The following is a 26,289-nucleotide window of genomic DNA, read 5'->3' as shown; positions in this document are numbered from 1 at the left end:
CATCTGGCCCTTACTCACAGAGTTAGGGGAAGGTGCTAGCAAGCCAGCCCTCCTCAGCCACTGTCTCCTTCACACACGGGCTGTGTTAGCAGTTGATTATTCTCACTGGTGGCACAGCGCATACCTCCTTTGGGCCTGCCATCCTGTACTGAAAAGTACACATTGCTAAACCCAAAAGTTACAGATGTGTCTGCAAAAACTTGACTTATGGACAATGTTTCAGCAATACCCAGTAAGCAGTAAAAGCAGGATTTTTTCCCCTTAAAGAGCTTACAGACCTGAACACAAAATATCAAAAGAGAATGAAACAAAGATCCAGGAAAGTCTTAAGTTAACTAACTAATAACTCATTACCTAGTTTCCGTCCCGGACCCTTGGTCTGTGGCCCCATACACCACGTTCTTATCTAGGTGCCAGGCCCTGCCATGGGTCCTGGTAACTGGTTAACCAGACAACAAAGGCTTTATAGGGTTAATCTGTGTCACCATCTGTTTGACTCCTCCAGGCCCTCTGCAGAGACTTGAGTGTTTGGGCTCTGTGTTTCTCTTGCAACATGGCCCTGTGGATATGCTGAAGGCAGCAGTATAAAGGTTCTCTGCCAGGGCAGAAGATGCAGCTGGAGAAATCCTGGCTTGCAATTACTTTTCTATTGCTGCTTTCTGATGGATACATCTCAGGAGGCTTTCAAAAAATTCAATCTGCAGGCAGAGCCTTATCCTGAGGATGGGTTTCTGAAAGAGGACTCCTGTGGGTACAATTTGTTGAGGTGCTGCAGGAAAACTATTACAAGCATCAGCGTACAATTTTTTAAAATGAGAAGAAGGTCAGGGGAGAGGTTAGTATTTGTGAAGCTGCTAATTTTGTCAGGCGTGAAGTGCCAGAATGAATGCTCAGAGGTGAAAAAGAGATGGTGACTGGAACGATAGGAATTAACTATGTGGAATTAACAGTGAGAGGAAAGGACAATTCAAAGGGAAGCATCAAAGATCCTAAAAGGAAGCCAAGCAGTTTGGTGCTGTACTGTGGTGGTAGGAAGCACGAGCATCTGATTAACTGTCCAGTCTTGGAATCCTGATTAAGGCCCTGCCCTTAGTTTGTGGAGAGGTATCAGCCATGTGTGGCAGTGTGACACGCACTCTCCTTGGCTTGAGTTTCCCCTCTGTAAAACAGAGTTTATTCATCCCAAGGCTGAGGAGGCACTTTTCAGTCCAGGCTCTGTCCCAGGGTGTTTCAGTGGGAGTTTGCAGTGGACACCTGGAGGCAGCACAAAGAGGTCTACTTCAAATCCAGCTCCAGGGCATTCGGGTCACTACAGCAAGCCACTCTCCACCCGGTGCTGGCAGAGCTGGTGTCAAAGGCTGGACTAAGAACCCGGGGTGGGATTTTAAAGCCCTGATTTAGTTCACAGTGTGGGTTCACAGGCAACTGTGTGGCAGGGCTGAGTCATGCCCTGCAATGGAGGGGGAAGGGAAGAGAGCTGAGTAGCAAAGGTGTAAACATCACACACTGGAATTCCTATAAAAGAGATCAACCACTGCCTGTGTGCATCTATGGACAATGATGAATGGCTGACAATAGCTTGTCCAATGTTAAAATAATAGTTTCATTCACAACAAGTCAGGGACAGTCTCTAAAGATGTGATATTTGACCACATTTCTGTTAGTGATTTCATTGCATAATTTTTAGCCTCAAGCCTCTTCCATTTCCACGTGGATACCTGCTCAGTTCTGTGTACACTGAAAGGTCTCTTTGTTTCCTTTCTAGCCATGCCTCTCCTGCCTCTCAATGTAACTGTGAGCCAAGTCACCAGCAGCAATGCCAGCGTGGTCTGGGTGCCAGGATTTGATGGCCGCGCACCTCTCCATTCTTGCACTCTTAAGGTATGGCCTCTCTGGGTTGTGTCCTGCCCTGCATAAATAATAGGATTCTCCTAAGCCACATTTCCTGGGCTATCATTTCCTTTCCCACCTTATTAGCAGTGTTGCAATTCTTATGTCACAGCTTTAAAACATAAAAACTTAACAGGAGGCAACCGTAGGTGCCAAAAGAGCAGGTCATGAATTTTATGCTCAAAAGTTAAGTGCCACATTCTCCTGGCCAGCAGGTTATCAGTTGCTTCGTGGCAGCTACTCCATACGGGTTATTATACTGCAGCACACATGAAGCACACAGCACTCTGTGGGAAGTGCCCTGGAGCAGCTGTGGCTGTAGGGTGCTCTCCCTTCCTGCATGGTGCAGTGGCCCATGGTAGCTTGTTCCAGTGCAGGTGCCTGTGAGTCCCACGCCAAATCAGGCCCGTGCTGTCGGGTGCCAGAAGAACTGCAGGAATTCGGACATACCAATGAATCCAAGGGATGAGGAGCTTGCAAAGTATAGGATGCGGTACAGGAAAGGTAGGAATGATGGAGGCAGGAGACAGATTGGGCTTTTTGATACAAGATCAGGCCTATTTGCATGTTTCAGAGCAAATTTAAACCCTGTCTCTAAATCTTGATTGGTTTTCCATTGTCAAAGACTAATTATTCCAAGAAAATCAAGCTTGATACTATTCTGTAGCTCTGCTAGGTGCAGAGTACTCCACATCTGTGAAAAACTGGTCTGCTTCTTGAAGTTCCTGAGAACAATGGTATGTGTCCAACCTCAGGCAAAGTTAGTTTCTATCCTTGCGTACTTAGCTGTAGAATCAGACCAAAGAGCAGGTAGCCCAGTGAGAAAATAAATGGTGATACCCAAAGCAGGCTGTGCAAACACAACTAGGCACATTCCCATGGATTTATTTGCCATGCCCCTATGCTTTCCCTACCTGATTACGGCAGCATTATGAGCTGGAGTGGAATTTCTATGCAGTGTTGCCAACTATGCAGAGGAGGATTATAAACTTAAGGTATGCTGGAAGCAGTCTAGCTAATTGTAGTCCTCTTTTTATCTGGGGGAAAACCAGAGGTTTCATCTTCTAACGTTTATTATATTTCAGAAGTAAAGGAAATCATAATTTAGTTTCAATTCACTGGCAGAAAGAACTGAATGCAGCTGGCCCTGGTTTGTGGGTTTTGTTGCTACTTCTGTTCTTTTTTGCACTTGAAAATGGTTTTCTTCCTCTGTTTACAATGCCAGTTATCTCGAGCTGGAACAGCCTATTCTCTCTGGCTTGCACACTGCAATGCTAATCATTCTGGGGTTTAAGTTCTCCCTCTCATTTTTGGCAGGGGCACGGGTGGGGGATGGGACATGTGGAAAAGAGGCTGAATCAGAGCAGCCCAGTTTCTGTCAACTCAGCAGTCTCTCACCCCTTTTCTAAGCCTTTTCTGTTCTATTTGGGGAGGATGGAGATTCCTGCATTTGAGTCTGGGAGCAGGATAACTTGGCAATGACCCTGCACTGTCAGAAAACTGTGCTTCCTCTGACTCCCACATTATGAGATTCTGTGTGAGGCACTGACCTACATTTTCACGTGAAAATGCACATGTTCCTGGCTCCTCATGATTGCACTTCTGCTGGGAGTCTCCCAGAAAGAGAAGGGGGATTGGAAGTTTGCTGTGCTGTTCTGGCACTCGGGCATTGCAGCAGGTGCCCAGGAGCACCGTGTTCAGACAAGCAGATTGCTTCTGGGGACAGGGCAGGGAATGGCAGTGTTTTCTGACTGCTAACACAAGCCAGGTTCCAGGGTGTGAAAGGGTCAGATGCACGAGCACCAGCTCTTGGGAGTGTTGAACAGAAACACATAATCCAGCAGACAGGGTTTTACAAAATAGTTGTCTTGTTTTTTCGTGCTGCAGATGACAGTGATAATGACAACAATATGCTTTTCTATTCAGGAAACTTGAGATTCTTCCTTTCTACCAGCCAAATAAACCAGTGTGCTGAAAGTGTATGTGAGAGTGAGCAGAAGGGCAGTGAGAAAGGAAGAAAGGCCCCCATATAAAATACATAAAGTCCATATGACTTTCTCGCTTTTGTCAGTACATCTTGCTTTTACTGTCTGCTTTGCTATTTTGTATGCACTTGAAGAGAAAGTCTGAGCCTGTGAGCTGTGCAGTGAGTTCTGCTATTGTTAGTACAAAAGTAGGACTCTGTCTGTGCATTAAAAGCACTCAGTGATATCAGATTTAAATTAACATTCATGCTGCTTTAAAGCTCAGATTTGGAAACAAGAAAAAGAAGGGATGTAGGAATGGTAAGAAGTTTCTTTACAGTTTAATTTAAAACAAGTTAGTTGAACCAAGTCACTTATGTCTGCCATACCTCTAATCCACTATAAAATTGAAAATATACAAACTTCAGGAAAAAAGAGTTTGGCAAAAGGTGACAGTACGCAGTAGGCAAGTTGCTCTACTGGTTTTCATTGTCCAGATTTAAACAAGCCTCAAAAGCCGGCTGCTACCACTCAAAGCGACAAGCACATTTAGTTTTCTTTAAAGGAATTGTAGAAATTGTAACATAGGGAAGGAAATATTTTAAAATATGCAACCAAATTTTCATCTGGTGGTAAATTTCAGTACTGCCCAAGTGATGCCACTTCGATTCTTAGTTTGACAACTCCGATTTCAGCATTTTAAGCACCACTGGTGCTATATCTATTCTTACACATTCCTAAACTGACAATTAAATGAATTCTTATCCATATGGACATGTTAGTCATATTGTTTACACTAACAGTCATCTCATTTCACTCTTGGCACAGGTAGCTGAGTCACCAGATGGCCAGGAGGTGTCCACTGAAGTCACCCCAGTGCCACCCTTCTCCTACACTGTGCAAGGCCTGAAGCATTCCACCAACTACAGCGTCCGTGTGCAGTGCAGCAATGAGATGGGCAGCTCCCCTTTCACTGACAGGGTTTATTTCCAGACCCTGGAGCTTGGTAAGAAACATCAGACAAGAACAGGACAGCAGTTCTGAACCTGAAAAATAGACGATTATAAATGTCATTAACTCCTGCTGATCCTGCAATATAGGAAACGTTATGCTGTTAGATTGCTCATCCACTCCGAGGGTCTCCTAGAACAAAACAATAGTACACAGTCAAATGTGGTTAGCAGCAATGATGTGTAATACAGGGGTTTACCCAGCCACGGGGCTTCTGCATGCTGGCCCCATTAGCTCTGTGAGATTTGTGGGATCTTGAAAAAATGAGAGGTGCTGACCTGTCTTCTCCACTTGAAACCACACACAGAGTGCTGGTGGTTTGCAGAAGTTGTTCTCTCCCCTCACACCCTCTCTTTTCTGGATGATCCCAGGAAAGAGGGTGAAACTGCCGTTTTCAGTGTGGATAGTGCCTTATTTTCCTGCACAAGTGATTGTGTTCTGTTCTCTGCTTTCAGCTCCAAACAGCACCCCTCAAAATATCCACGTTATTCAAAGAGATCCTGGTCTAATTTTGGAGTGGGAAGGTGTGGCTCCAGATGTGCTGAAAGAAAATGTCCTGGGATACAGACTGGAATGGATTCAGGATAATGTAACTCAGGTAACAGATTGAGAAGGTACTGAGCCATTGAACACAGAATTGCAGAAGGTTCGTACTAAATTTTCTAGGCATTAAGGTCCCTCATCCATACCAGAGGATTAGATTGCTGACATTGCTTTTGTGTGTATGGATCTATTTTGACTTTAGGGAATGCCTCAGTATTTGACTTCAAGATATAGGACCATTGCCTCCTTCCTGGCATATTCAGAATTCCTTCACTTGAATGTTCATCTGCAGACAGACCAGTTCTCTGCCGTTCCTTGCACAAGCAGGACAACATAGAGAGAATCCACTTTGTCTCCCTCTCCCTCTTTCTAGGGCTGTCCAGCTCAGACAGTACAGGATGTGGGTTTTCTGTCTCCTGTGACTGGGCCTTGGCTTTCCCAATCCTAGCAGCAAAGGTGTATTTAACAAGTGAATGAGTTGTGCTGTAAATCACAGAAAGAAGGTTATGGATTCTTTAGCTTCATTTACAATACTTAGGGAGTTGAAAGGACCCTGACAGGGTAGAAGGCCTTTCATTTGTTCTTTGGCATTGACCTTTCCCAGGTATCTATCAGCCTTTGAAGTTCACAGCATTTCTTATGGTTTCTAACTTCCTAATAGGTGTTTACCCAGTGCTTATTAATGAAGAGCAAGCCTGTAATAGTAGATAGCTAGAGGGAAAAGAGAATTATTTCCTATTTTGTATGACCCATTTCACACTAGGTCAGCGTCATTGACTTTGAGTGATGGTATTTTGAGTTCTCATTGAATTTACTCTGTGTCAGTAGTGGCAGCCAAATATTCATGGGTCTGCTGTATGAAGAAGGTCCATAAAACTACTGAAAATATGTTGACCTTGCCATCCTAAGTGAAAACTGAGACTGAAATTCAGAAGCCATTTAGGATTTGGTCAGCAAGTTAAAACAGACAGACAGATTCCTCCCTTGGATTAAAACCACCAGAAGCTTTATAGTAAACCACTAGAAGGAGGTATATCTTTTAATAGCAGAAAAACCACATCTTTCTATAGCAACGTGCATGGGAGGACCTCAAAGGAAGAAATTATTAAACCTCCTTTCTCCCTTATGCCTTGGGAAACTTGCAATTTTTGGGAAGAGAAACCTAAGACAACAGCCCAAATCTCAAGCAAAACAAAGATAAGGACCCAGAAGTCACAATTCCCAGCCCTTGTTATAGTGCCAGTGAAGTACATGTTTGGTACTGTTTTGGTTTAAAGGTGAAGTTTTACATTACATGCCTTTTAAGACAGCTCACAGTTCGTTGTCATTTGCACTCAGGGGGAGATGACCGTACAGGACACAAAAGCCAATCTCACCATGTGGAATCCTCTCAAAGACCTGATTATCAGGGTGTGTGTGCTGAACTCTGCAGGGTGCGGGCCCTGGAGTGACATCTTCCTGCTTGAAGCCCAGGAGGTCATGGGTAAGTGTCCACTATTTTCTCTCTTCAGTTGGGGAAAAAAGTCAGAAATACTGGGACTGCTGTTTTTTCTGAGTCTTTTTCTTTCAGTGCTTACTACTTACTGAGACACCTGGACTTATACAACAGCACGCTTCGTCAAGGAGACTAGAAATTCACTAATCTTTAAAGAGCTGATATAGATAAAACAGCTTCTGGCCTCTACTGTGTCTTCTTAGAACAGGGTTTTACTGTGCTTAGTGCAGAGCAGAAGGGTAGACACAATAGAAAATATGCAAATGAAAGTTTACACTGATTTACACAAGTAAATGTGATAGAAAACTCCTCTAGTACAGGTTGTCTTCTTTGATTTAATTTTATGCCATTCCTGACTAGTTTTAGTGAAGCCTTATTTAAACCGTGGTCACATGGGGGTTCATAATGGTTTTACTGAATGTATTTATATTAAACCAGTTTAGCTGACTCCAGGGAAAAGCTGAGCTACTGGTAGAAGAGGAAGATGATGCTACAGATGCTGTACCATGCAATCTGGACCATGTGGAAGGGTTTGTTGGAAGCAAAGAACATGCACATGTGGAGTGCACTCCTAGTGCTGAAGGGCAGTTGGGCTCACCTGGGGTGATTTCCTTGCTGCTTCTCTTTCACAGTGAATGGGAAATGGGGGCAGGCTATGAAGCAGGGCAGGATGTTATATGGGGAGATGGGTAGAAGGGAGAGAATGCTCTTCCTTGGGAAGGAAACTGTAACAGAACTAAGAGGAAGATGTTCCAAATAAAGATACAGATTGGTGATAAGAAGTCAATGAGGTATGACCATAAAAAATTTCAGTCTCCTGAGGTTTTGTTTCCAAGTGGCCATGGCAGGACAAGATATCAGTCTCTAATTTCTGATGCTGACCCACCTTCTGATGCTATCTTCCCACTCCACATGTCTCTGAGGAATCACATGGACATTGAGCTCTCCTGATCCCTCCACACTGAGGGATGGCAGGGGGACTCTAGAGAGGAGCTCCCAAGGAAGCAGGAGGTGGGGATATGGGCAGAGCAACCAGTAGAGAATGTACCCTTGCAGTAGTGCATTTAATGCTGGTTTTAGCATGCACATTACTCAGGTCTTTGGCAGCCCAGTTCCTGTGACAAAGTCAGCACTGAAGGTCAAGTGTGAGCACACAGTCACTGTAGGATCAAAGCCCTCAAATTATTTAAAAGAGATTGAAGGGGTGTGAAGGTTCAGAGCTGAACCTACTGAGGTTGGTCATTATCTCCATTATTTTTTTTCCTCCTACTTTTTGATAGGGTATTTTCTGTGGCACACAAATACAGACAAAAGTATCTGGAAGAACCAGGAGTTCCCTTTGGAAAACAGCCATCACTGGCAAGAAGCCCCAGGGAATGTTTAAGGTTCACATTTTACAGGGAGCTGGAAAGGGATAATCCTGAGAGCACTATATGTTGTTTCTTGATTGTTTTTATTTACAAACCACTTCAAAAAAAGTGGCATCAGGAGTGGAGCTTGTTTTGGCCAAATGCTGTCTAGAAGCACATGTATTTCTTCACAAGCATAATAGGCTGGAAGTAAAAGTTCACTGTGGAAACACTGACAGGCCTTAAGCAGCAGAGCTGCAGAAAGACTGCAGTTTTGTTTCAGGCCTGGTAGAAAACATAAGTCGCTTCCTTTCCTAAAATAGCAAACTGGCACTGGTTGCTTCATGTGAGAAATGCCAGGGGTGGTTCTGCCCAGCTCCCAGTGCGGCAATAAGGATGACTAAGCTCGTATAAACTTTAAGTCGAATTTGTCATCACAGCAAAGCTAGTGGGAGCTCCACCCTACTTATGCAGAGATCTGGTGTGCTATTAACAAAGATTGTTTCAATATTTTCAGAAACTTTCTCAGAAGAAATCTCTTTTTTTCATTGCAGAGTAAAGAACAGAGTGGTTTAATAGCTTTTTCCTACCTGTAATCTTCACAATTGGAAGCAGGAGAAGACTCTTAAATTATGTCCTTTGCATACCTTTGAGATACAAACTTTCTGTTAATTAAAAGGATTCAAGGGCTCCTAAATACTCTTCTAAACTCTTCTAATAATACTGTCTTCTCACTGCCTTGTGCAGTCTTAAGGCATATGCTGGTTGAAAAGGGGGTTGCAGGAGATGGGGGAGAGAGTTGAGAGGTGCAACTTGTGGGCTGCAGCTTCCTCTCAAGCTCAGTGACACGAGTGGGAAGCAAGGATGTGTGGGGCAGAGCAGGAGGAGCAGTGAATTTCAACATTCATTTCTATTTCTGACACATTTGCTATAAACTATGGGATGGGCTTTTGATTCCCAGCAGTTTAGAAAGAGGGAGAATAATTTAGTTTTGTTTTCATCCATACTCCTTTTGGAGGGGCTCCCCAGAAGTTGACCTAAATCCCTGCTCTCTCACCAGAACAGTCAACAGACAGAGACTAGAAAAATAAGCCAAAAGAGGTTTTTCTCACTACAGGGAGAAGGAAACCTTATTGTTAGCTATCAGAGAGGACCTTTTTCATCAGTGTTGTTAGTTGTTTCTATCCTGATTGTTAGGCAGAATCAGATCAAGTGTTTGGCTTGGGAATTGTGGAGACGGTTGGAGTTACCTCTATTTTATTTGAGAAATACAGCTTCTGTTTCTGATCTCTCCCTCCTCATAAACAGCCTTGAAGGCTGGGTTGAAATTGCAGCAAGAGGGAGTATCATAAGCCCCAGAGCCTGTAAAGCCTTCTGGGTGGTAAAAGAAAATGTGAGTCACTGAAGGAGATAAGATGCTGGAAAATAAATACTAAAGATCTGATAATTTGCTTCAAGTGGAGAAGTACTAGTCTGCTTCCTTTTTTGTCCACAATTCTGTGTCCTTAAGCTCTACCTATTTATTAGACTAATACTACTTCTTTAAAAACCTGGATGATAAGGCTCCTCAATGTAGCTGTTAATCAAGCCTCAGAAGCCTCTTGCCTGCCAGGACTCTGCCAGTAAGCATTGTCTGACTATTTTTCATATGCATTTATGCAGAGATCCATCCAAATTCCAGCCCATGAACCTAATATATCTTTTAAGAACAGGTTTATTTATACTGTTGTGACTTACAACAGGATTACTTACATCATCAAAGATGATTCTTCCTTACCTTCACGTAAAGGGCAGTCAGCTACTGAGGGTGAGCAAGTGAGCATGAAGGTGAAGGAGGTGCTCAGGGACCCGGTACCTTTTCTTGTTAGCTCTTAAACAATTTGGAGATATGACAGCTATCCTAGATTTTAATAAACCCATTCAAATTCACATTTAATCTTTAGTAATTGTATTTGGAGAAGAAATCTCTCAGGGAGTTGGATTAATTTATCATTTTTTGCCAGGCATACATAATCTTTTTATTCAGAACTGTATTGCTTATCTTCCTTGCTTGGCAGCTTGCTCAGCTTGGCAGCGTCTCCATTTCTTCTGTAGACCTTTTGTAGTCAAAAGTATACGTATTTTGGGAGCAAATATTCTTTTCTTTGGGGAGAGACTGCTGCAACCAACCAAACAACATTGTAAAGTTACAGCTAATACCAAGTCCCTCAGGGTGTTTCTCTTTGTGGGAAGGGTTAGAGGAAAAATGTAAATATTTTTAACCATATTGCCATAAGGCAATTGTCCTTCTCTGTTGTCTTTCAAAATGTTGCCTGGCTGACATTCAGGTAGTGCTTGTTACCTGGTCAAGGTTCTGGTGTCTGTCTCAAACAGGACAGGGTGAAACCCCCACAGAAAAATGATCATGCTAAGGAACCTTCTTGACCCGAGGCAGCAGTTTGAAGCGACCCAGATAATGAGCTCATGTGAAATAATATAATCTGGTGCAGCACCTATTACATTCTCAAGACTCAAAACCAATAGTTTCTGACAACTAGATATTTCTGCTCTGCCTCTTCTGTGAGAAAGAGCTAGTTTTCCTGATGATTGGCTGAGTACCTGTTTATGCCAAATTCCAGTATACAAAGATCCACCAGGTCCAGCAGCATGGCTTTCCCATTTAAAAGCAAAAGGAGAAACTGGTCTGTTTAACATTATCAGTCTTCTATTTCCTGACTGGTGTTTTCTCCATCATCTAGGTGGCCAGAGACAACCTCCTTATGGGACATCCTGGGTTCCTGTGGCACTGGGCATTCTCACAGCTCTGGTCACAGCTGTTGCCCTGGCTCTTATTCTCCTTCGAAAAAGAAGAAAGGAAACTCGGTTTGGGTAAGGGAGTTTCTCCTTGTGCTGGCTAGAGAGATCTCTGCTTTCTCTTCTATTGTGGTTTTTGACACAATTATTTTTCAAAAAAGCATTGTACTTTTGGCAGTTTCTTTGGGTAACTGTATTGGTTGGTTTTTTTATTGGGATTTTTTTTGGAGGGTTTGTTGGGGGTTTTTTTCATAGTTTTGGGGTGCCTGAGTTTTTTTCAAAAACATAACAGCAAAATACATTAGGGAAAATGTTGTGTTAATAGCAAGGCCTTATTAGACTATACAAATATAAACTCTATCAAGGTAATTCTTAGCACTGCTGCTTAAGAGAAGAAATCCACAGATGAAATATCTGTATTCTTATGGTGTGAGCCCTTTATGCCTTGCTGGTTTTCAGTCTATCAGCTGATTGTAAATTCCTGACTGCCCAGAGCCCTCTGGATCCCCAGTAAAGTTTCCTTTCCATAAACAAGGTTCTCGTTCTTTCCAGTCTCCCAGACCTCCCTGTCACAGCAGCATCTCTGCTCCTGTGACTCCTGCAACCTGCTCCAACCTGCAACTTCTCCCGGGCACTTGGGAGGAGTGATTCCCCTGTTTTGGAAGGCTGTAGGTGCATCAGCAAAGCAGCATAAACCCATTGTTCCTCCTCTCCAGATACACCCTCTTTAACAAAACAGTCTGAAGAATTTATATGGCAAGGGGCGAGAAATCATCCATACTGTTCAACACACCCTTTTAGAAGTGAATGGCCCATGTAATCATGGTCCTGTGTGTCTTTTCTGCCTTCTAGCCATGCCTTTGGCAGTGTGGTTGGCAGAGGGGATCCAGCAGTCCATTTCAGAGCTGCCAGGTCTTTCAACAGGGAGGGCCCAGAGCTCATTGAAGCAACATGTAAGTAAAATGGCCTGAGTGATTCTGCCCGGGAAGCTGTGTTCATGCATTTACAATGCTCTCTCTGTTTTCACTGAAACTGATGTTTCTTGATCAAAAACATGGGATTAATCTACAATGAGGCTTAGACGCTGTGAATTGCAGAGGTGAAAGGCCAGAATGGCTGTTTCCATACCAATTACACAGCCCTTGCTAATTACAGCTACAGTCATTATGTATATTAATGCAAGACATAAATTCACCACTCCCTTGCCCCAGTTTCACTCTACAAGGACTCCTTCAACTGGAATATAACCTAGTGATGAGATAAATATGGCTGAACAATATTAGCAGGACTTTTTTAAACCCAGTATGCTGAGCTGTGCTACAAGCATGAACCAATTAATCAGTCTTGGAAAGCCAGGAATTAGTAACTTATCAAAGAGGAGATTGAGTCCCAGGAATGGTCAGATGCTCCATTAAGGTGATCCATTTCTGTCTCCTGCTTCAGCAAGGGCATGGCTCTCTATGGCAGCACTGAATAGCTGGGTTAGGATGATGCTCCAGACAGTCATTAAATGGTGCAGCTCCATCAACTTGAATTAAGCTGTATGAGCCAGTGTCTGTCAGTGGCCCTTCAGATTGGATTTTGTCTTAGCATTCTTTACATTATTTCTGGATTCCTGTTGTTCTTGTAGTGTTTAAGGGTGGTATTATCACGCCCTCTCCCTTTAAATGCTGTAAGTACATTTTCTGATGCTTAAAAGTTACTGGCTGCTTGTCTGTGGTGAGGCTAGAGGACATGGAAAGGAATTCTGCCTTTTTCAGGTTTTCCTGCTTACAGTGTGGGAATCAGATTTGAGATGGAGATTAGAACTGGTGACTCTTGATGTTGTGACAGAATATTTAAATATCACTTATTTGGTGCTTCATTTGTTTTGTTGTTGTTTTTTTTTTTTCACAGTGGAGAGTGTAGGGATCAGTGATGAGTTGAAGACAAAACTAAAAGATGTCTTAATCCAGGAACAGCAGTTCACCTTGGGAAGAATGTTGGGCAAGGGTAAGAACCAAAACTGAACAAGGCTTTACATTGAAAATCCCACTTGTGTTATTTTAACTGTTGAGTAGGAAGAAGCAATTACAAGCAGTCCATTTTCTCTCCAGCATGCAGATGGAAATTTAAATGGAACTACCCCTTCTGCTGGGATAAAACATTTCAGAGGTTTAGCATAATTAAGAGGATATTGGCTAAGCCATTCCTATAATATGGCTCTACACAACCATGAACTGCAGCCTATGCTCCACTTTCCAAAGTAGTGTTAATTCACTGGTGTGCGAATTTCTTGCAGAGATTTAAACAAAATAATATTCAATTAAATGTCACCTTTTCATTTTTCTTTACAAAACTAGTTTTATTGCAGGTTTTTTTGACCCTTTTCCATAGGAAGCATTCTTCCACTCCATCCCTCCTAGAACAAATGTGTTTCTTTCAGAGCAGGAAGATGACCTTCCTGCAGAAGTGGTCTCAGAGGGCTTAACAATGCTAAGTTATTAAACAGCTGTGTCATCTGTTTGTGAGTGTTAGCTCTTGGCCAGTTTCTGGGATCCTACTTCAACCCTTTTGGGCTGCTCCCATGACAGGTAAACTGAAATTGGCTGCAGAGGGGCCCCAGGGCATGGCCTTGGTGTGGGGATGCCAGCTGGCAGAATCTGGTCTGTGTTGTCAGCCCCACTGCCACAACCCCAGGTTACATGTTATAAGATTACATAACTGCATTATCTTGGGCTCTGCTGGTTCTACAGCTGAACAACAGCTCCGTAGTATGGAAGCAGCACAAAATACCTTGTTCCTTCCCATTTTCCTGATTTGTGGTCAGATCCACTGCTCATGGTTTTTGTGAAGTAAGCACGTGCCATAGAGTAGTGAAGGACACTGTTGAAAAGCTAGTGGGAAGATAACACTTCTGGGGTAGGTGTCCTAATTGCCATATTTTGCTTCCTTCTTTTCGGTATCAGAGTTCCTCATACTAATGCATTGTGGGTGGGATAAGCAGTTGCAAAATTAGGGAGAGCAAATCTAGGGCTAGATCTAATGCAAAGAGGCAGTTAGGCTGTGGTATAAAGCCTCTTTAGGCTAAATATTTTGAAGAGGTTTTGTCCTGTTGCATTTCCTCTTAACTCCCTTAGAGAACACACCAGGGCAAAATATTGCCTTCTGTGAATCAACATATCACTCACACACAAGTAGACACTGTGTTTTCTCTGGTCAGCTGTGATTCACAGAAGTAATTCTCTGAGTTTTGAGAGATAAGATTGACTGTGTCTCAAATGGTTGAGTCCTGGCACTATCGCTCAGCTCTGATGGCTGTCAGTACTAAGAGCTTCCTCAGCCAACCCATCCACTTGCTGCTTCAGCAAAGAGCCTCCTCTCTGAACAGAACCTCACTCAGACTCATCCCTCATGATATGGCTTCCCCAGAAATGTCTGCCCAGCTTAAACTCTGTCTCTGCATCACCTATCTGGTCAAGAATTGCTTTTTTCCCTTCTCATTTTCCTTTGCCTTCTGGACTGCCAGCACAGTGAGCTCTTTCTACTGGTAGTGATATCTCTTCTAGACACACGTGTGCTGAAAGCTGGTATCTGGAACTGCAGAATGAAAAATGGAGCATTTCTTATGGGTACTCAGCTTCTTTGCCAGTGACCCCTGAAGTGAACCTGCTCTGAATCATACTTTCTTCACAAGAAACTGTTCCCTCACTTCCTACTCTGATTTTACAGGGGAGTTTGGGTCAGTTCGAGAGGCACTACTGAAGCTAGATGATGGCTCTTTCCAGAAAGTGGCAGTGAAGATGCTGAAAGGTATGTGGGAGCAGGGCTACCTGAATTACTTAAGAAAAGAGAGCTTGGAAGGATTAAATGTTGTCAGTCCTATTCTCAGCAAATATCCCCTAGTGCTCTTTATTTCTCTCTGAGCTTCCCACTCAGCCACTCTACTCATTTTGTCTCCCATCCCTTTCATGTTAGTCTTTTTGTAGTGGAACTCTTCAGGAAAGGACCTGTACCACCTAGTTGCTTCTACAGCATGTAGCACGTGGTGAATGCTACCAAAACCACTACATCATGTAGCACAGACAGTTCAGACAGGTCTGCTCTGCCCTAATAATTCAGCAGTGAAAGAACAGTATTCCTGCAAGCACATATCCTAGAATAAACAGAAGAGTGTTTGGGCTGAATGCAGTGACAAGCTAACTCATCTCAGTCAGCACATTTGACTGAGCAGTCCAGCTCCCTTCTGATTTGTCATTTGGTGAGTGTATATAACAAAGGCAACTAACAGGCAGAAGTCTGTAACAAGAAAAGCAATTAAGAGATAGGTATAAATCAAAGGAAACATGCATATATGTGTGCTTATATATGTTAACCTTTCCTGTTTGATCCTGTTTGCCTGTAAGGCAGAAATTAACTGTGACTGACTGAAAGCAGTCACACTCGCTTATCTCTGGAGCTCAGTTCGCTGTCACAGAATAACAGCTTGTACTAAATACACTTAGTACCATTCTAGTGTAAATTGTATCATTTTATCCAGTTTCAACAATAATTCTAATCAGTTTGCAAGCTTTTGTGTAGTCAGAATGTTTCCCTTCAGGCATCTAACTTAGGAACAATCTGTCAGTCTCCTGAGGCACCTTCCTTTCTTCACTGACTGTAAAAAGGGAATCTCTTTTTGTCTTCTGAATTATATTGAAATTACTTGCCTCAAGTAGATAATGTGAACACTCCCCTATAGGTCTGAGTCTGATCTTGCAGCAGGACTGGAGGACTCTTGCTAAATTCAGCAGCAGGAATGGTGGAAGTAGTCAACTAGGATACTTCTTGATTATATTGATATATTTCCAAAAATCTAGAATTATAACAATGAGAAATAATTTACTCCAGAATTTTGCTGATGCATATCACTGCTGAATTTGGTCCAAGCTGTCCAGAAGTGTGGTTATTTAAGAAATCTTAGCTCTAGCACCTTATAAGGCTCAATCATGCTGAGAGACATAAAAGCATTTATCTTTCATGGCTTCCTTTTAAGAGATTAATTGGGCCCTGCTGTGCCAGTCATGGGCTCTGGGCCATCTCCTCAGTTTCAGCATTTTCTTTCATTTGCATGACGTCTCCTCTCCCAGACATTTGTAGTTAAGTTCTTTCACCTAATTAATTCTTACATATTTAACCCCCACACAGTTTGCACAGCTTTCAGGGAAAGTTTTTATTCAAAAAAGAGCTGCTAGCCAGCGGTTCTTTACTCTGCCAAGAACCAATTTACCAGATGTCCCTGATATGTGCTTACTGCTGCCTGTCCCAGGAGAGAGTGTCAGGTTCTGCTTTGTTGTAAAATGGCTTATCTAGCTATAGGTCTGAGAAGATGTGCTGTGCCACAAAGAGCAAGCTTTTGACAATCATTATTTGTAAAGCCCCTTGGAGCCACCCACAAAGAAAGAAAACTTACAGTCACTTTTTCCAGCGGACATCTTCACATCAACGGACATTGAGGAGTTCCTGCGAGAGGCTGCCTGTATGAAGGAGTTTGACCACCCTCATGTCACCAAACTGATTGGTAAGATAGCACTGCTGCTCATGCCACAGAGCACCTCCTGTTCCTGCATTATCCCACACAGCCTCACTCCCCCCAGCAGTGCTGGTGCAGCTTCCTCTGTGCTGCCTGGAGTCCTGCATAGGTCAGCACTGCTCCTTCCCAGGCCCCAGGGAGTTGGAGTGTGTTTAATGCTCCCCACACGTGCCCTCACACATCAGGAACAGCCATCTCCTATTTAAGCTGGTTCCTTGGTTCTTGCAAATACATCAGGGAGACTTTGGCTGGCTGAGACGTGTCTGAACTGCTGTGAAATGTGAACAGGTGGGCAGGTAGGCTATAAATAGGAGGAAGATTTTGCCTTTCCAAAATACTGAGTAAGAAGCAAGACATTCGTGGGTAAACACTTTGGAATGCAGGTATTTTCCATAATGTGGAGATTGCTCTGCAGTGCCTGGGGTTGGGGCTCTTTGGTCTGGAGTAATCCTAGAAACATTTATATTTGGTCCTGCAAGAAGAGGTGAAAGACCCTAGGCTCTTAGTACAGCCTCTGATGCAAACAGGGTTAGAGGCATCGTAGCAGCACGTGGCATAAAATCATAGAAGCTTTGAGCATGGAATCTACCCACCAAAACTGCGCTCCAGATCCGTAAGAGGAAAGTGCAGCAGGCTGTAAGATTCCTCCTGGGAATAATCTGTTTGCTAACACCCCTTTGCTGTGTGTGTCCTCATCAGGAGTCAGTCTACGAAGCCGTCCCAAGGGCCGTCTCCCAATTCCCATGGTGATCCTACCCTTCATGAAGCATGGAGACCTCCATGCTTTTCTGCTGATGTCACGGATTGGGGAAAACCCATTTGTAAGTCTGTCATACTGTAGAATTCCTTCTGGGAGGTTAGGGATTTTCAGAGAATGTATTTGGAGCAGCTCAGGATTGGTCTCCCAAAGGCATTGGCAGGTGATTGGATTTTAACACCAGAGGAAGTTGTGAGATGTGATCTTAAAGTATTTCATTCCATGCATGCTGGGGACCAGCTCCTCCATTCCATCCCATCCCCTCCCTGTATTCCACATCCCTGCTCTGTAAAGTGGCAGCAGACCTTGCAGTTTTGTCATATGTGCTTGAAAACCTCCGGGAATAGAACCTACGCTGTTATTTCTTGCAGAATTTGCCTGTTCAGACACTCCTCAAGTTCATGATTGACATTGCCAGTGGGATGGAGTACTTGAGCTCAAAAAATTTCATACACAGGGACCTTGCAGCTCGGAACTGCATGTAAGTGACTCATGAGTTTTTAGAGAAAAGAAAGACCAGAGTGGGTGAGGGAGGGATGAAAAACCTTTTGCATGACAGAAGTGTGAGGGGTCCTGTCTAAGAATGCTGATCCTGGCATTAAGTGACAACAGACATAGGGGAGTCATGGTCATTGTGGTGGGGTGTGTGGTGGTGCTGCTGGGAGCAGGGAGCAACTCCTCAAGTCCCACTGATCTTTCAAACAGACCCTTTTTATAATGAGCTTTTCTATCATTGGTTTGCAGATAGAGTTTCATACAGTTGATTACAATATGTGTTTGTAATTAGCCACTCCAGTGGTTATGTGTCAGCATAGGCTATTTGTTCCACAGTATAAAGTAACCAGCAAGAGGGAATGGGTTTGGCTGTGTCAGGAGAAAAGAACGTTCATTGTATCATGAAGTCTGTATTTCTGGTATCTATTTTGAGGACTTGATTATCACAATATAAGAATTGTAGTTTCCTTGAAAGCTTGTGGAGAATGCCTCTAAAAATATTTGCATGGTGAACACACTGTGTGATCCCACTTCACTGTTCTTGACACTAAACTACCTCGACTGCTTTGAAGGAAAGAAAAGTCCTTTTTTTATCCTTTCCACTCTGCGTCTTCCCTGAGAACAGAGTAAAGAACAGCTCATTGTGACAGCAGAACTCTGCCTCTGATCAAAACCACAACAACCAATAAAATCCACAATGAGACACAGATTTCCAAAGGCTTTTCAATGTCCAGATGTACAGACAAAGAGCCTGATAGTTATGATGAAAAATGATGGGTTAGCCTGCTTTGGCATTTATGAGAAACCCATACTGATTTTCTATTTTTGTAGACATCCTCCAGAGGAAGCTGAATGCTTATTTCAGCACATCTTCTGGGGAGTGAGTTCTTTATGAGGCCTGGGAGCATGAAGTGTTTGTGGCCTTTACTTGGACTATCTGCCAACATGTATAGGTTTAAATGGGTGACAGAGCAATTCAGGCTATTAACCAGGTCTGAAGAGGAGATGTTGCAGATCTAGCAATTCAAGCAATTTTAACGGGCAGTCTAGGCAATCACCCTATGATTTTTTTTATTTCCAATATGGGGTGCAGGCCTTAGTGATAGCAGTGAGCATTGCAAATGTCCTCTGATAATATTGGAAACAGAAACTATCTGAGTTTGCTTTGTGTAAGACACTAGACCATCTAAGCCTAGACACTTCCTTACTTCCTTAGTAATGATTAGTTCCTGTTAATCTGAAGGAACTAGTTTGAGACCACTAAGCTATTTCACACTGGTCACCAAGTAGATGAAATCATTCTCCTTTTGTGTAATTCTTGGTGGTGAGCCATATACTTTTTTTTTTTTTTTTTTTTTGCCAGAGGTAGCCAATAAATGCTTTCCTTTCCTCAACTGTGAAAACTTTCCCCTAGGTTGGATGAGAACATGAACGTGAGTGTTGCAGACTTTGGACTTTCTAAGAAAATCTACAGTGGAGACTACTACCGCCAGGGCTGTGCTTCCAAGCTGCCAGTGAAGTGGCTGGCTCTGGAAAGTCTGGCTGATAATCTGTACACAACGCACAGCGATGTGGTGAGGTTTGCTCTGGTGCATTGGGGACTGCTTGTATTCCTGCTGGAGTGGAGGAATCCCACTGAGGGTGGGAAAAGGCCCTGGTGATAGGAAAAGGAGTTTACCTTGTGTTTGAGGGATGATGCTACTTCTGCCTTGGGTGCTGTCAGAACTCAAGGCTAAAAATATATGAGAGTGGTTAATGGCAGAAGACATCAACCCTTTTCTTCTTGTTGTCCTTTTCTCCTTTATTTTTCAGTGTTTACCCCATCCTCTTCTTCATCTTTCCCCTTCTTCTCTTCCTTTTCCTCTCTTTATGCAGTATCTTCTCCCTTATTCTTTTTTCTTTCTCTTCTGCCTGACAGTTTGAAGGTGATATTTGAAATGGTGTGACCCACACATTTACATACAAGTACCATGCAGCAAAGGAACTCTGTGCTGCAGAAGGCATTGGTGGAACTCCGTAGATCTGAATACATCAGTGCTTAGACACTCCCCATACCTTTGCTTCTGGGAAGCAAGGCTAAACCCATTCATCTGAAATTGTTACTTATTTTTCTTTTGGGATTTTTTTCTGATACTGTCTTCCCTCTTCCTTGCTGCCTTTTGGTCTATTTTCACACTAGTTTTGTCCTTCAGTCCTGTGGTCTTGCCTTTCCAGTTATCCCTGTCACAATGTCCTTGCAGAGATAACCAAGACTGCCTTGTAATATGGCTGCTGAGTTGCCCAGCAATTGCTGCATCCACTGTAGACAGGGTTTAGTGATTGGTGATCACTAGTTCAGCCAGTTTACAACAAACATTGGACAGTGGTTTGCTTATAAAAATAATAATTTTTTGCACCTCATAAACCTTGCAGTTTAGTTGAAAAGTACAAGTACAGCTGTGCAGTGTAAAGCAGAAAAGAATGTGAGCCATAAGTGGTTTGTTCCTTCCCCTGCTTATTGGCTAAATTCTGCTTTCAATTGTGCCTGTACATTACTAGAAACTCAAAATCTGGTTAAATGAATTAAGAAACTGATTTGTGAGCCCCAAACCAAAATCTTCTTCTACCTGGTAACCAAAAAACTGATACCACATACATTAAAGAACATAAGTAGGAAAGGTCTGCAGGTGGAAGACAGGAATAGCTCCCAAATCTTCCCCTGCTCCACTGCAAGTTGGGGTTGGACAGGACCTTCAGCTGTCTCCTAAGATGATGTGCCAGCATCATATGGGTAATTTCTGTTTTCTAGCTAGAGTTTGGATAGTCCTTGCATCTCTGCTGCTCAGATGACATTACCCAGCACAGTCTGAGCATACTAAAACCAAGCCCAGCGCGCAGGGAACGGTCTGTTCACTTGTTCTGTGTGCTGTTCTCTTTCAGTGGGCGTTTGGGGTGACCATGTGGGAGATTGTGACCCGAGGGCAAACCCCTTATGCTGGCATTGAGAATGCAGAAATCTACAACTACCTCATCAGTGGGAACAGGCTGAAGCAGCCCCCGGAGTGCCTGGAAGATGTGTGAGTACTTCCTCACCCTGCTGACATGATTTTTTGAGAAATTTGGCTTGCTGGAAGGAAACAGAGGCAGCTGGCTGGGATGCTGATCTGAATTTCTCCACTTTCCAGTACACAGAGCCATTCACTAGAAAGTCCCTGGGTTAGCTACTAGATATTATTTACTGGCAGAGCTCCCAGGAACCTGTGGTAACTACACAAGCAGCTAACTTGGCTCAATGGTTTCAACAGTGTCAACATTAGCAGTTCTTGGCTTTGCGGAAACTGTAATTGTGTTTCCAGAATCACTAAACCCTGCCTTCTCAGGCCAACATCTGAGCAAAGGGATGAGTTCCATGGCACACCCTGAAGGCTGAATAGAGAGGCAGTCTAGCAAGACTACAAGGAAACTGGATTGCAGAGGCAGTGGCCTGCATGTGTCTTTCAAAGTTTGGCCCAGTTTTCAAATTTTGATCTACTGCTCTCAGAAATAGCAGGCTGAAAGAGAAGAGAGCAGATGGGACAAACTAAAGTTGTGTAGATCAGTGTCCCACCTTAAATTACATCTAGGAACAAATCCAGGACAATCTTGAAGATTCTGGTTGCAGACATTTTCAGACGTACAGGAGGGACCTAGATAGTCCACAGGGCAGCAGGCAGCCACGTGCTGCAGCCTGTGCTCCTGCCTCAATCCTGCTGCCAAGGGATCACTCTTGGCCAGCAGGTCACAGGAAATGTTTGCTCAGGAACCCTTCTTCCATGGGTGGTGGTTGGAGATTCCTGGTCTCCTTACATGGGGCTGGGATCCCCCAGGGAGTGTCACCATAACTTATCCCAGGGTAAAAGTTTGCCTTGCCTGGACAAGGTAAAATCATTTCCCTGAGGGCCTAAGCAAGGCTCTGTTTTCTGTGTGTTGTGCCCAAAGCAAGATATAACTATAAGCACTGATTTTAGTGGTCTAAGACCTCTTTCCTCCCTCTTCCCTCCTGCTCTGATGGTGGATTATTTAATGTAGTTGCTTTCTCCTTTTCCTTTTTTTCTACGTAGGGAATAATCTGTACTCATGTTACTAAAGCTGAACACTTTATCTTCTCAGCAGTTCATTTTAACTTTTACTGAGTATGAATGAAAACATTGTTATATCACTGCCTAAATTAATTACACGTCTGCATCCTGACTGCTCTGAGGAGCTTTAGTTCCAAGTTGTGGAGCTTATGGCTGTAAGATGTTAGAGAAGCAGAAAGTAGAGAAGAGACTCAAAAACCTACTAGATAGGCACTGGAGAAAAATCCATCAAAAACTATTGAAAAACATTGTTTTGTGAGGTGCTTGAGCTACAGGTTGAGAGAATATACCAAAAAGATCTCACTACATGCTCTCACCCTCAGCTTACATGCTTTCCCCAAGTGTTGCTACTGGATTCTGTCAGGCACAGGGTACTGGGGCAAAGGGACCTTTGGGCTGATTCAGTATAGCCAGTGTTTTTCTACCTTTCCTTCAAATGGATTATTCTGATGGACAGCAAAGGTAAAAGCAAGTATTTAATTTGGTTGCACAGAATTGGAAGTTTCTGTTTTATCTGCAGCATTTATAACAATTTCTACTGTTTGTGAGAGATGTAAATCAGGATTAAGACAACTGAACCATAGAAGCTTTCTGTAAAAGTAGTGTGAGATCAGAAACAGTCTTGTAAATCTGATCGCAAGGAATACAAAAAGTAAAATAAAACCCATCGTGAAATGCTTTATTTCTCAGTAAAGGCCATATCAGATTTTTTTCCATTTACAAGTTCAACTGAGGTTCATTTGTATGCAGTGTTTTTCAGCGCCAGCACTGTGCTTTGTTCCTGTTCCCTGCAAAACTGGCAACAATAACACCATAGGAATGCAGCTGCCAGTCTTGTGGGTGATGCACAAAGAGGATCAGGACAATGGCTCTGGCCGTGCTCCAGCGCAGCACTCCGGCCGCAGGCTGGCCGGCGGGAGCGCAGCCAGCGCAGACACTGAGCTGCAAACCCGGCCACAGGGCGGGAGACCTCCCCTTCTCTTGCCCAAACACGGGCCAGCAGAGCCAGTGATTGTGTCCTCGTGCTGGCCCTGGGGCAGACAGAGCTGAGGTAGCTGGCATTTGACCATAGGAGGAAGGCTGCAGGATGAGACCTGGGCCTGGTAATGGCCCTGAGCATGTCTTCTGCACCGAGGTGGTACCTTTGTAGTTGAAAGGCCATTTCAGCATCCCTCTTCGAGCACTGGAGCTGTTGCCCATTCTTTAACAGCCCTCTAAACAAACCCAGTGTGCCTCCTTCCAGTCCTGTTGACAACCTGTCAGGCAGCAACAGCAGCACACTTCCTTTACTCTGGGAGCTGAGTTAACATGGCATGAAAGAAAAGATACTCTGGAAATAACATGCACCTCCTGGAGTTTGATTTTTGTTTTCTTCCTGTGATTTATCTGCTCTTGAACTAGAATTTGGAGGGATGGCTTCAGTTGAGGCAGAGGTTGTGAGGGTGTTTTTTGTGAATAAATTCGAAAGCCCTATTCTAGCTCCCTATAGACAGCAGAACAAGGGCTTTACCAGGAAATTCAGCATACTTTGACAGGGCTTTTGGGTTTTTCATACCGTCAAAATAACATTTTTGACCAAAGGGAGAATGCCCTTGAAAATGGGAAGAAACAAGAAATTAGGTCTGTAATGGCCATCCATGCTCTGTCACCTGTGCAAGGCCAAAGCTGACAGGTTTTGGGGGAAGTGTCTGTGTTTTTTAAGCTTCACTGCCCAGACCCCCTGTTCAGAGGTGCAGGGCATGGCTGCTCCACTTCTCAGTGCTCTTGTCTCTCTCCACTTTGCAGCTATGATCTCATGTGCAGATGTTGGCATCCTGAGCCCAAGCTACGGCCCAGCTTTGGAGTACTCCGGTCCCAACTGGAAATGATTCGAGGGAGGATGTCCACGCTCTCTTCCAGTCAAGATCCTCTCTATGTCAACATTGGGAAGGACAAAGAGGCGTCTGCAAGTGACCCTGCCCTGCACGCCTCCTTTGGAAATATGGATGCTGAAGAGACTGTTGCTGGGGCAGCTGCTGCTGTCACAAGTGACTATCGCTACATCATGAGCCCCTTGTGCCTTGGAGATGATGCTGAGGGTGAAAGGCATGCAGATGGACAAGAAGGGGAGGACAAAAGCCTTCTGTGTGAGCTAGAGACAGAAGGAGAGAAAAGTTGCTAGCCTGTACATAGCAATGGCACTCTGCTTCCCTGGGACTGGATGTGTGCAGCATGGTGCTGTGTCTCCTGGGGCTCTGATGCCGGATCTGGAATGGCTTTGAACAGCACTGGCCAGGGCTCTTGGGCAGCTTCTGTAGCTTTCACCACCTGTGTGGGCTGCAGTGGCAAATAGCTTGGAAGAACTGCAACCCAAACAACCCCTGGATTTGGGGAGGGAGGCAGTAGGGTTACAGGTTGACCACAACGTGCTGAAAGGAGTTCAGAGCTAAGGTGGCAGTCAGAGTCTGTGCTCTGCTTCTTCTCACTGAATGCTGGAGCAGAGCTGAATCCACCTTCTGTTCAGTCAGTGCTTGCTCTTGTGTAGATGTTGTCTTCAATCCTGGCTGTGTGACTTCGGGACTGGTACCCCCGGAAACTCTAGTGGGTATTTATATTGTCATTCAGGACAAGAGGGCAAAATTCCCCTCGTGTTCACTCAGCAGTACTGCCTAGACTTGTTGCCTACCTCAGTGGTTCTCAAACTGATCAGCGGATCTGCTCCTACCCAGCACTGAATTTGAACATCTGGCTCATTTCATGCAGTGACATTTGCTGCTTCCTCAGCCCAGGGCTCTTTTAAGAGTTTCAGACATTTTGGTGAGCAAAGAAATTAGAAAAAAAAATGAAAATCCAGCATTCCTCTTCTCCCCATGTACCTTTTTTTATGTCTTTCTTTTTCTTCTGTTTGATGCCAGTTCAGGCCTGACTAGACTTGCAGCTGACATTAAAATGCAAAGGGAGGGAGAGAAGCTGGCTTGTGTGAGGGCAGAATCCAACTTCAAAGGAATGGAAAGGAAGCAGTGTAGAGAGGACTTAACAGCAGTATGGGGAAACAGTGTTAATTAATGCTAAGTGCTGCCCTCCAGGAGAGGAAGAAGACTGAGATACAGAATGACAGACTTGTTCAGTTTCAGCAGGAGCGGGATTCAGCATTTGCTTCAAAGTTGGATTCTTTCAATCATTATCTTTATTAGTCATATGTCTTCTTCAAATAATGAAGAACTGTAGCTGCTACAGTGACATGTGAAATCAATTTCAGGAAGATATGTGTTGAGGGGAGGGATCAATTGGAAGATTTCTTTTGGAAGAGAGAAGCCTCATGATGAAAAAGCTTGAGAACCACTGGCCTTCCTATTTAGGAGGCTTTCTGGCATGCTGTAAAAGTCACATAAAACATGGAGTAATATCACTGCAGCCTTCCAGACAGGGCAAAATTAATGGGTTTGCTCTTTGGGTTTTGTTTTGTTTTCCAATCAGCATGTCTGACTCACTGTAACTGCAAGTGGTTGTGTGTTTTTTAATAATTTAATATTTTACTGTAAATCAGCATTTGTTTTGTGCGGTGGTTCCCAGCAAGGAAGTGCAGTTACATCTTACTCTACTTATCCTAAATATTTGTTAGATCTTAATTTCTCTTATTTTCACTGCACTGAAAACTTGGCAGTATTTCTTAGGATTCCACATTGCACTTTCTCAAACTAATACCACAAATGTCAGCATTTGCTGAGTGGGCAAAGTTGGGACCAAAAAGTCAAATGAGATTGCAGACTTTGTATCAGAACACTCCACCCTTCAATACTCAGTATTTGCTTACTGTAAGGTCGGGGTTTAAATATAAAATTCCGGTCAAGCTTCAGCCCTTATGAGAACCCTTCCTAGGGAAGGGGAATTTCAGCCTGGGACTTGAGCATGGGTCATTTCTGTTAAGTTTCCGACTGAACAGAGATGTCCCGGAGGTGTCTCCAGAAATTCAGTATGGTTTCTCAGTCACAGATACAAATTTTACCATCTTACACCCCAGGCAGTACAAGGTTTTCTCTTAGCTGGAATGCTGTCGATGCAGGGGAGAAGATAACACCTAACAAAGGGTAACAAAAACCTGTGCAGTGCACTTTTGCAGTGAGGGCAGAAGGCTACGCTCGCTGCAGCTGCCTAGGAAGTGCAGATGTACATATAGACTCTAACTCTGGGAAGCATGTCTTTAGTTTTTATGCATTTTTTAATAATAAAACCTGTACTGTGTTTGAGTCCCAGCCTCTTAACTGTGGCAGAGCGTGTGATGATATTCACTGGGTGGGCCATAGTCAGCCCCAGCTGAAAGTCGTCTTTCTTCTTTCACCAAGCATGATTGAGCTACTTCTTGGG

General features: G+C 43.7%; 1 protein-coding gene across 3 annotated transcripts in view; it reads left to right on the top strand.

Annotated features, from left to right (window-relative positions):
* TYRO3 (TYRO3 protein tyrosine kinase) overlaps positions 1-26,171 on the top strand; it is a 41,376-nt gene extending 15,205 nt beyond the window's left edge. For all 3 annotated transcript variants that reach the window (XM_053946545.1, XM_053946544.1, XM_053946546.1), the window contains 14 exons: positions 1,766-1,881; positions 4,683-4,860; positions 5,321-5,463; positions 6,747-6,891; positions 10,991-11,120; positions 11,898-11,998; positions 12,942-13,037; positions 14,757-14,837; positions 16,492-16,584; positions 17,296-17,417; positions 17,725-17,834; positions 19,263-19,422; positions 20,768-20,904; positions 23,731-26,171. In XM_053946545.1, the coding sequence (XP_053802520.1) occupies positions 1,766-1,881; positions 4,683-4,860; positions 5,321-5,463; positions 6,747-6,891; positions 10,991-11,120; positions 11,898-11,998; positions 12,942-13,037; positions 14,757-14,837; positions 16,492-16,584; positions 17,296-17,417; positions 17,725-17,834; positions 19,263-19,422; positions 20,768-20,904; positions 23,731-24,106 (1,988 nt within the window). In that variant the 3' untranslated portion in view covers positions 24,107-26,171. The remainder of the gene's footprint in view (positions 1-1,765; positions 1,882-4,682; positions 4,861-5,320; positions 5,464-6,746; positions 6,892-10,990; positions 11,121-11,897; positions 11,999-12,941; positions 13,038-14,756; positions 14,838-16,491; positions 16,585-17,295; positions 17,418-17,724; positions 17,835-19,262; positions 19,423-20,767; positions 20,905-23,730) is intronic.
* The last annotated feature ends 118 nt before the right edge of the window (positions 26,172-26,289 follow it).

The sequence above is a fragment of the Vidua chalybeata genome, chromosome 6 (assembly GCF_026979565.1).
Source record: "Vidua chalybeata isolate OUT-0048 chromosome 6, bVidCha1 merged haplotype, whole genome shotgun sequence".
Taxonomy (NCBI): Eukaryota; Metazoa; Chordata; class Aves; order Passeriformes; family Viduidae; genus Vidua; species Vidua chalybeata.
Note: the sequence above shows the minus strand (reverse complement) of the source record. Positions and strands in the feature narration are given on the sequence as shown.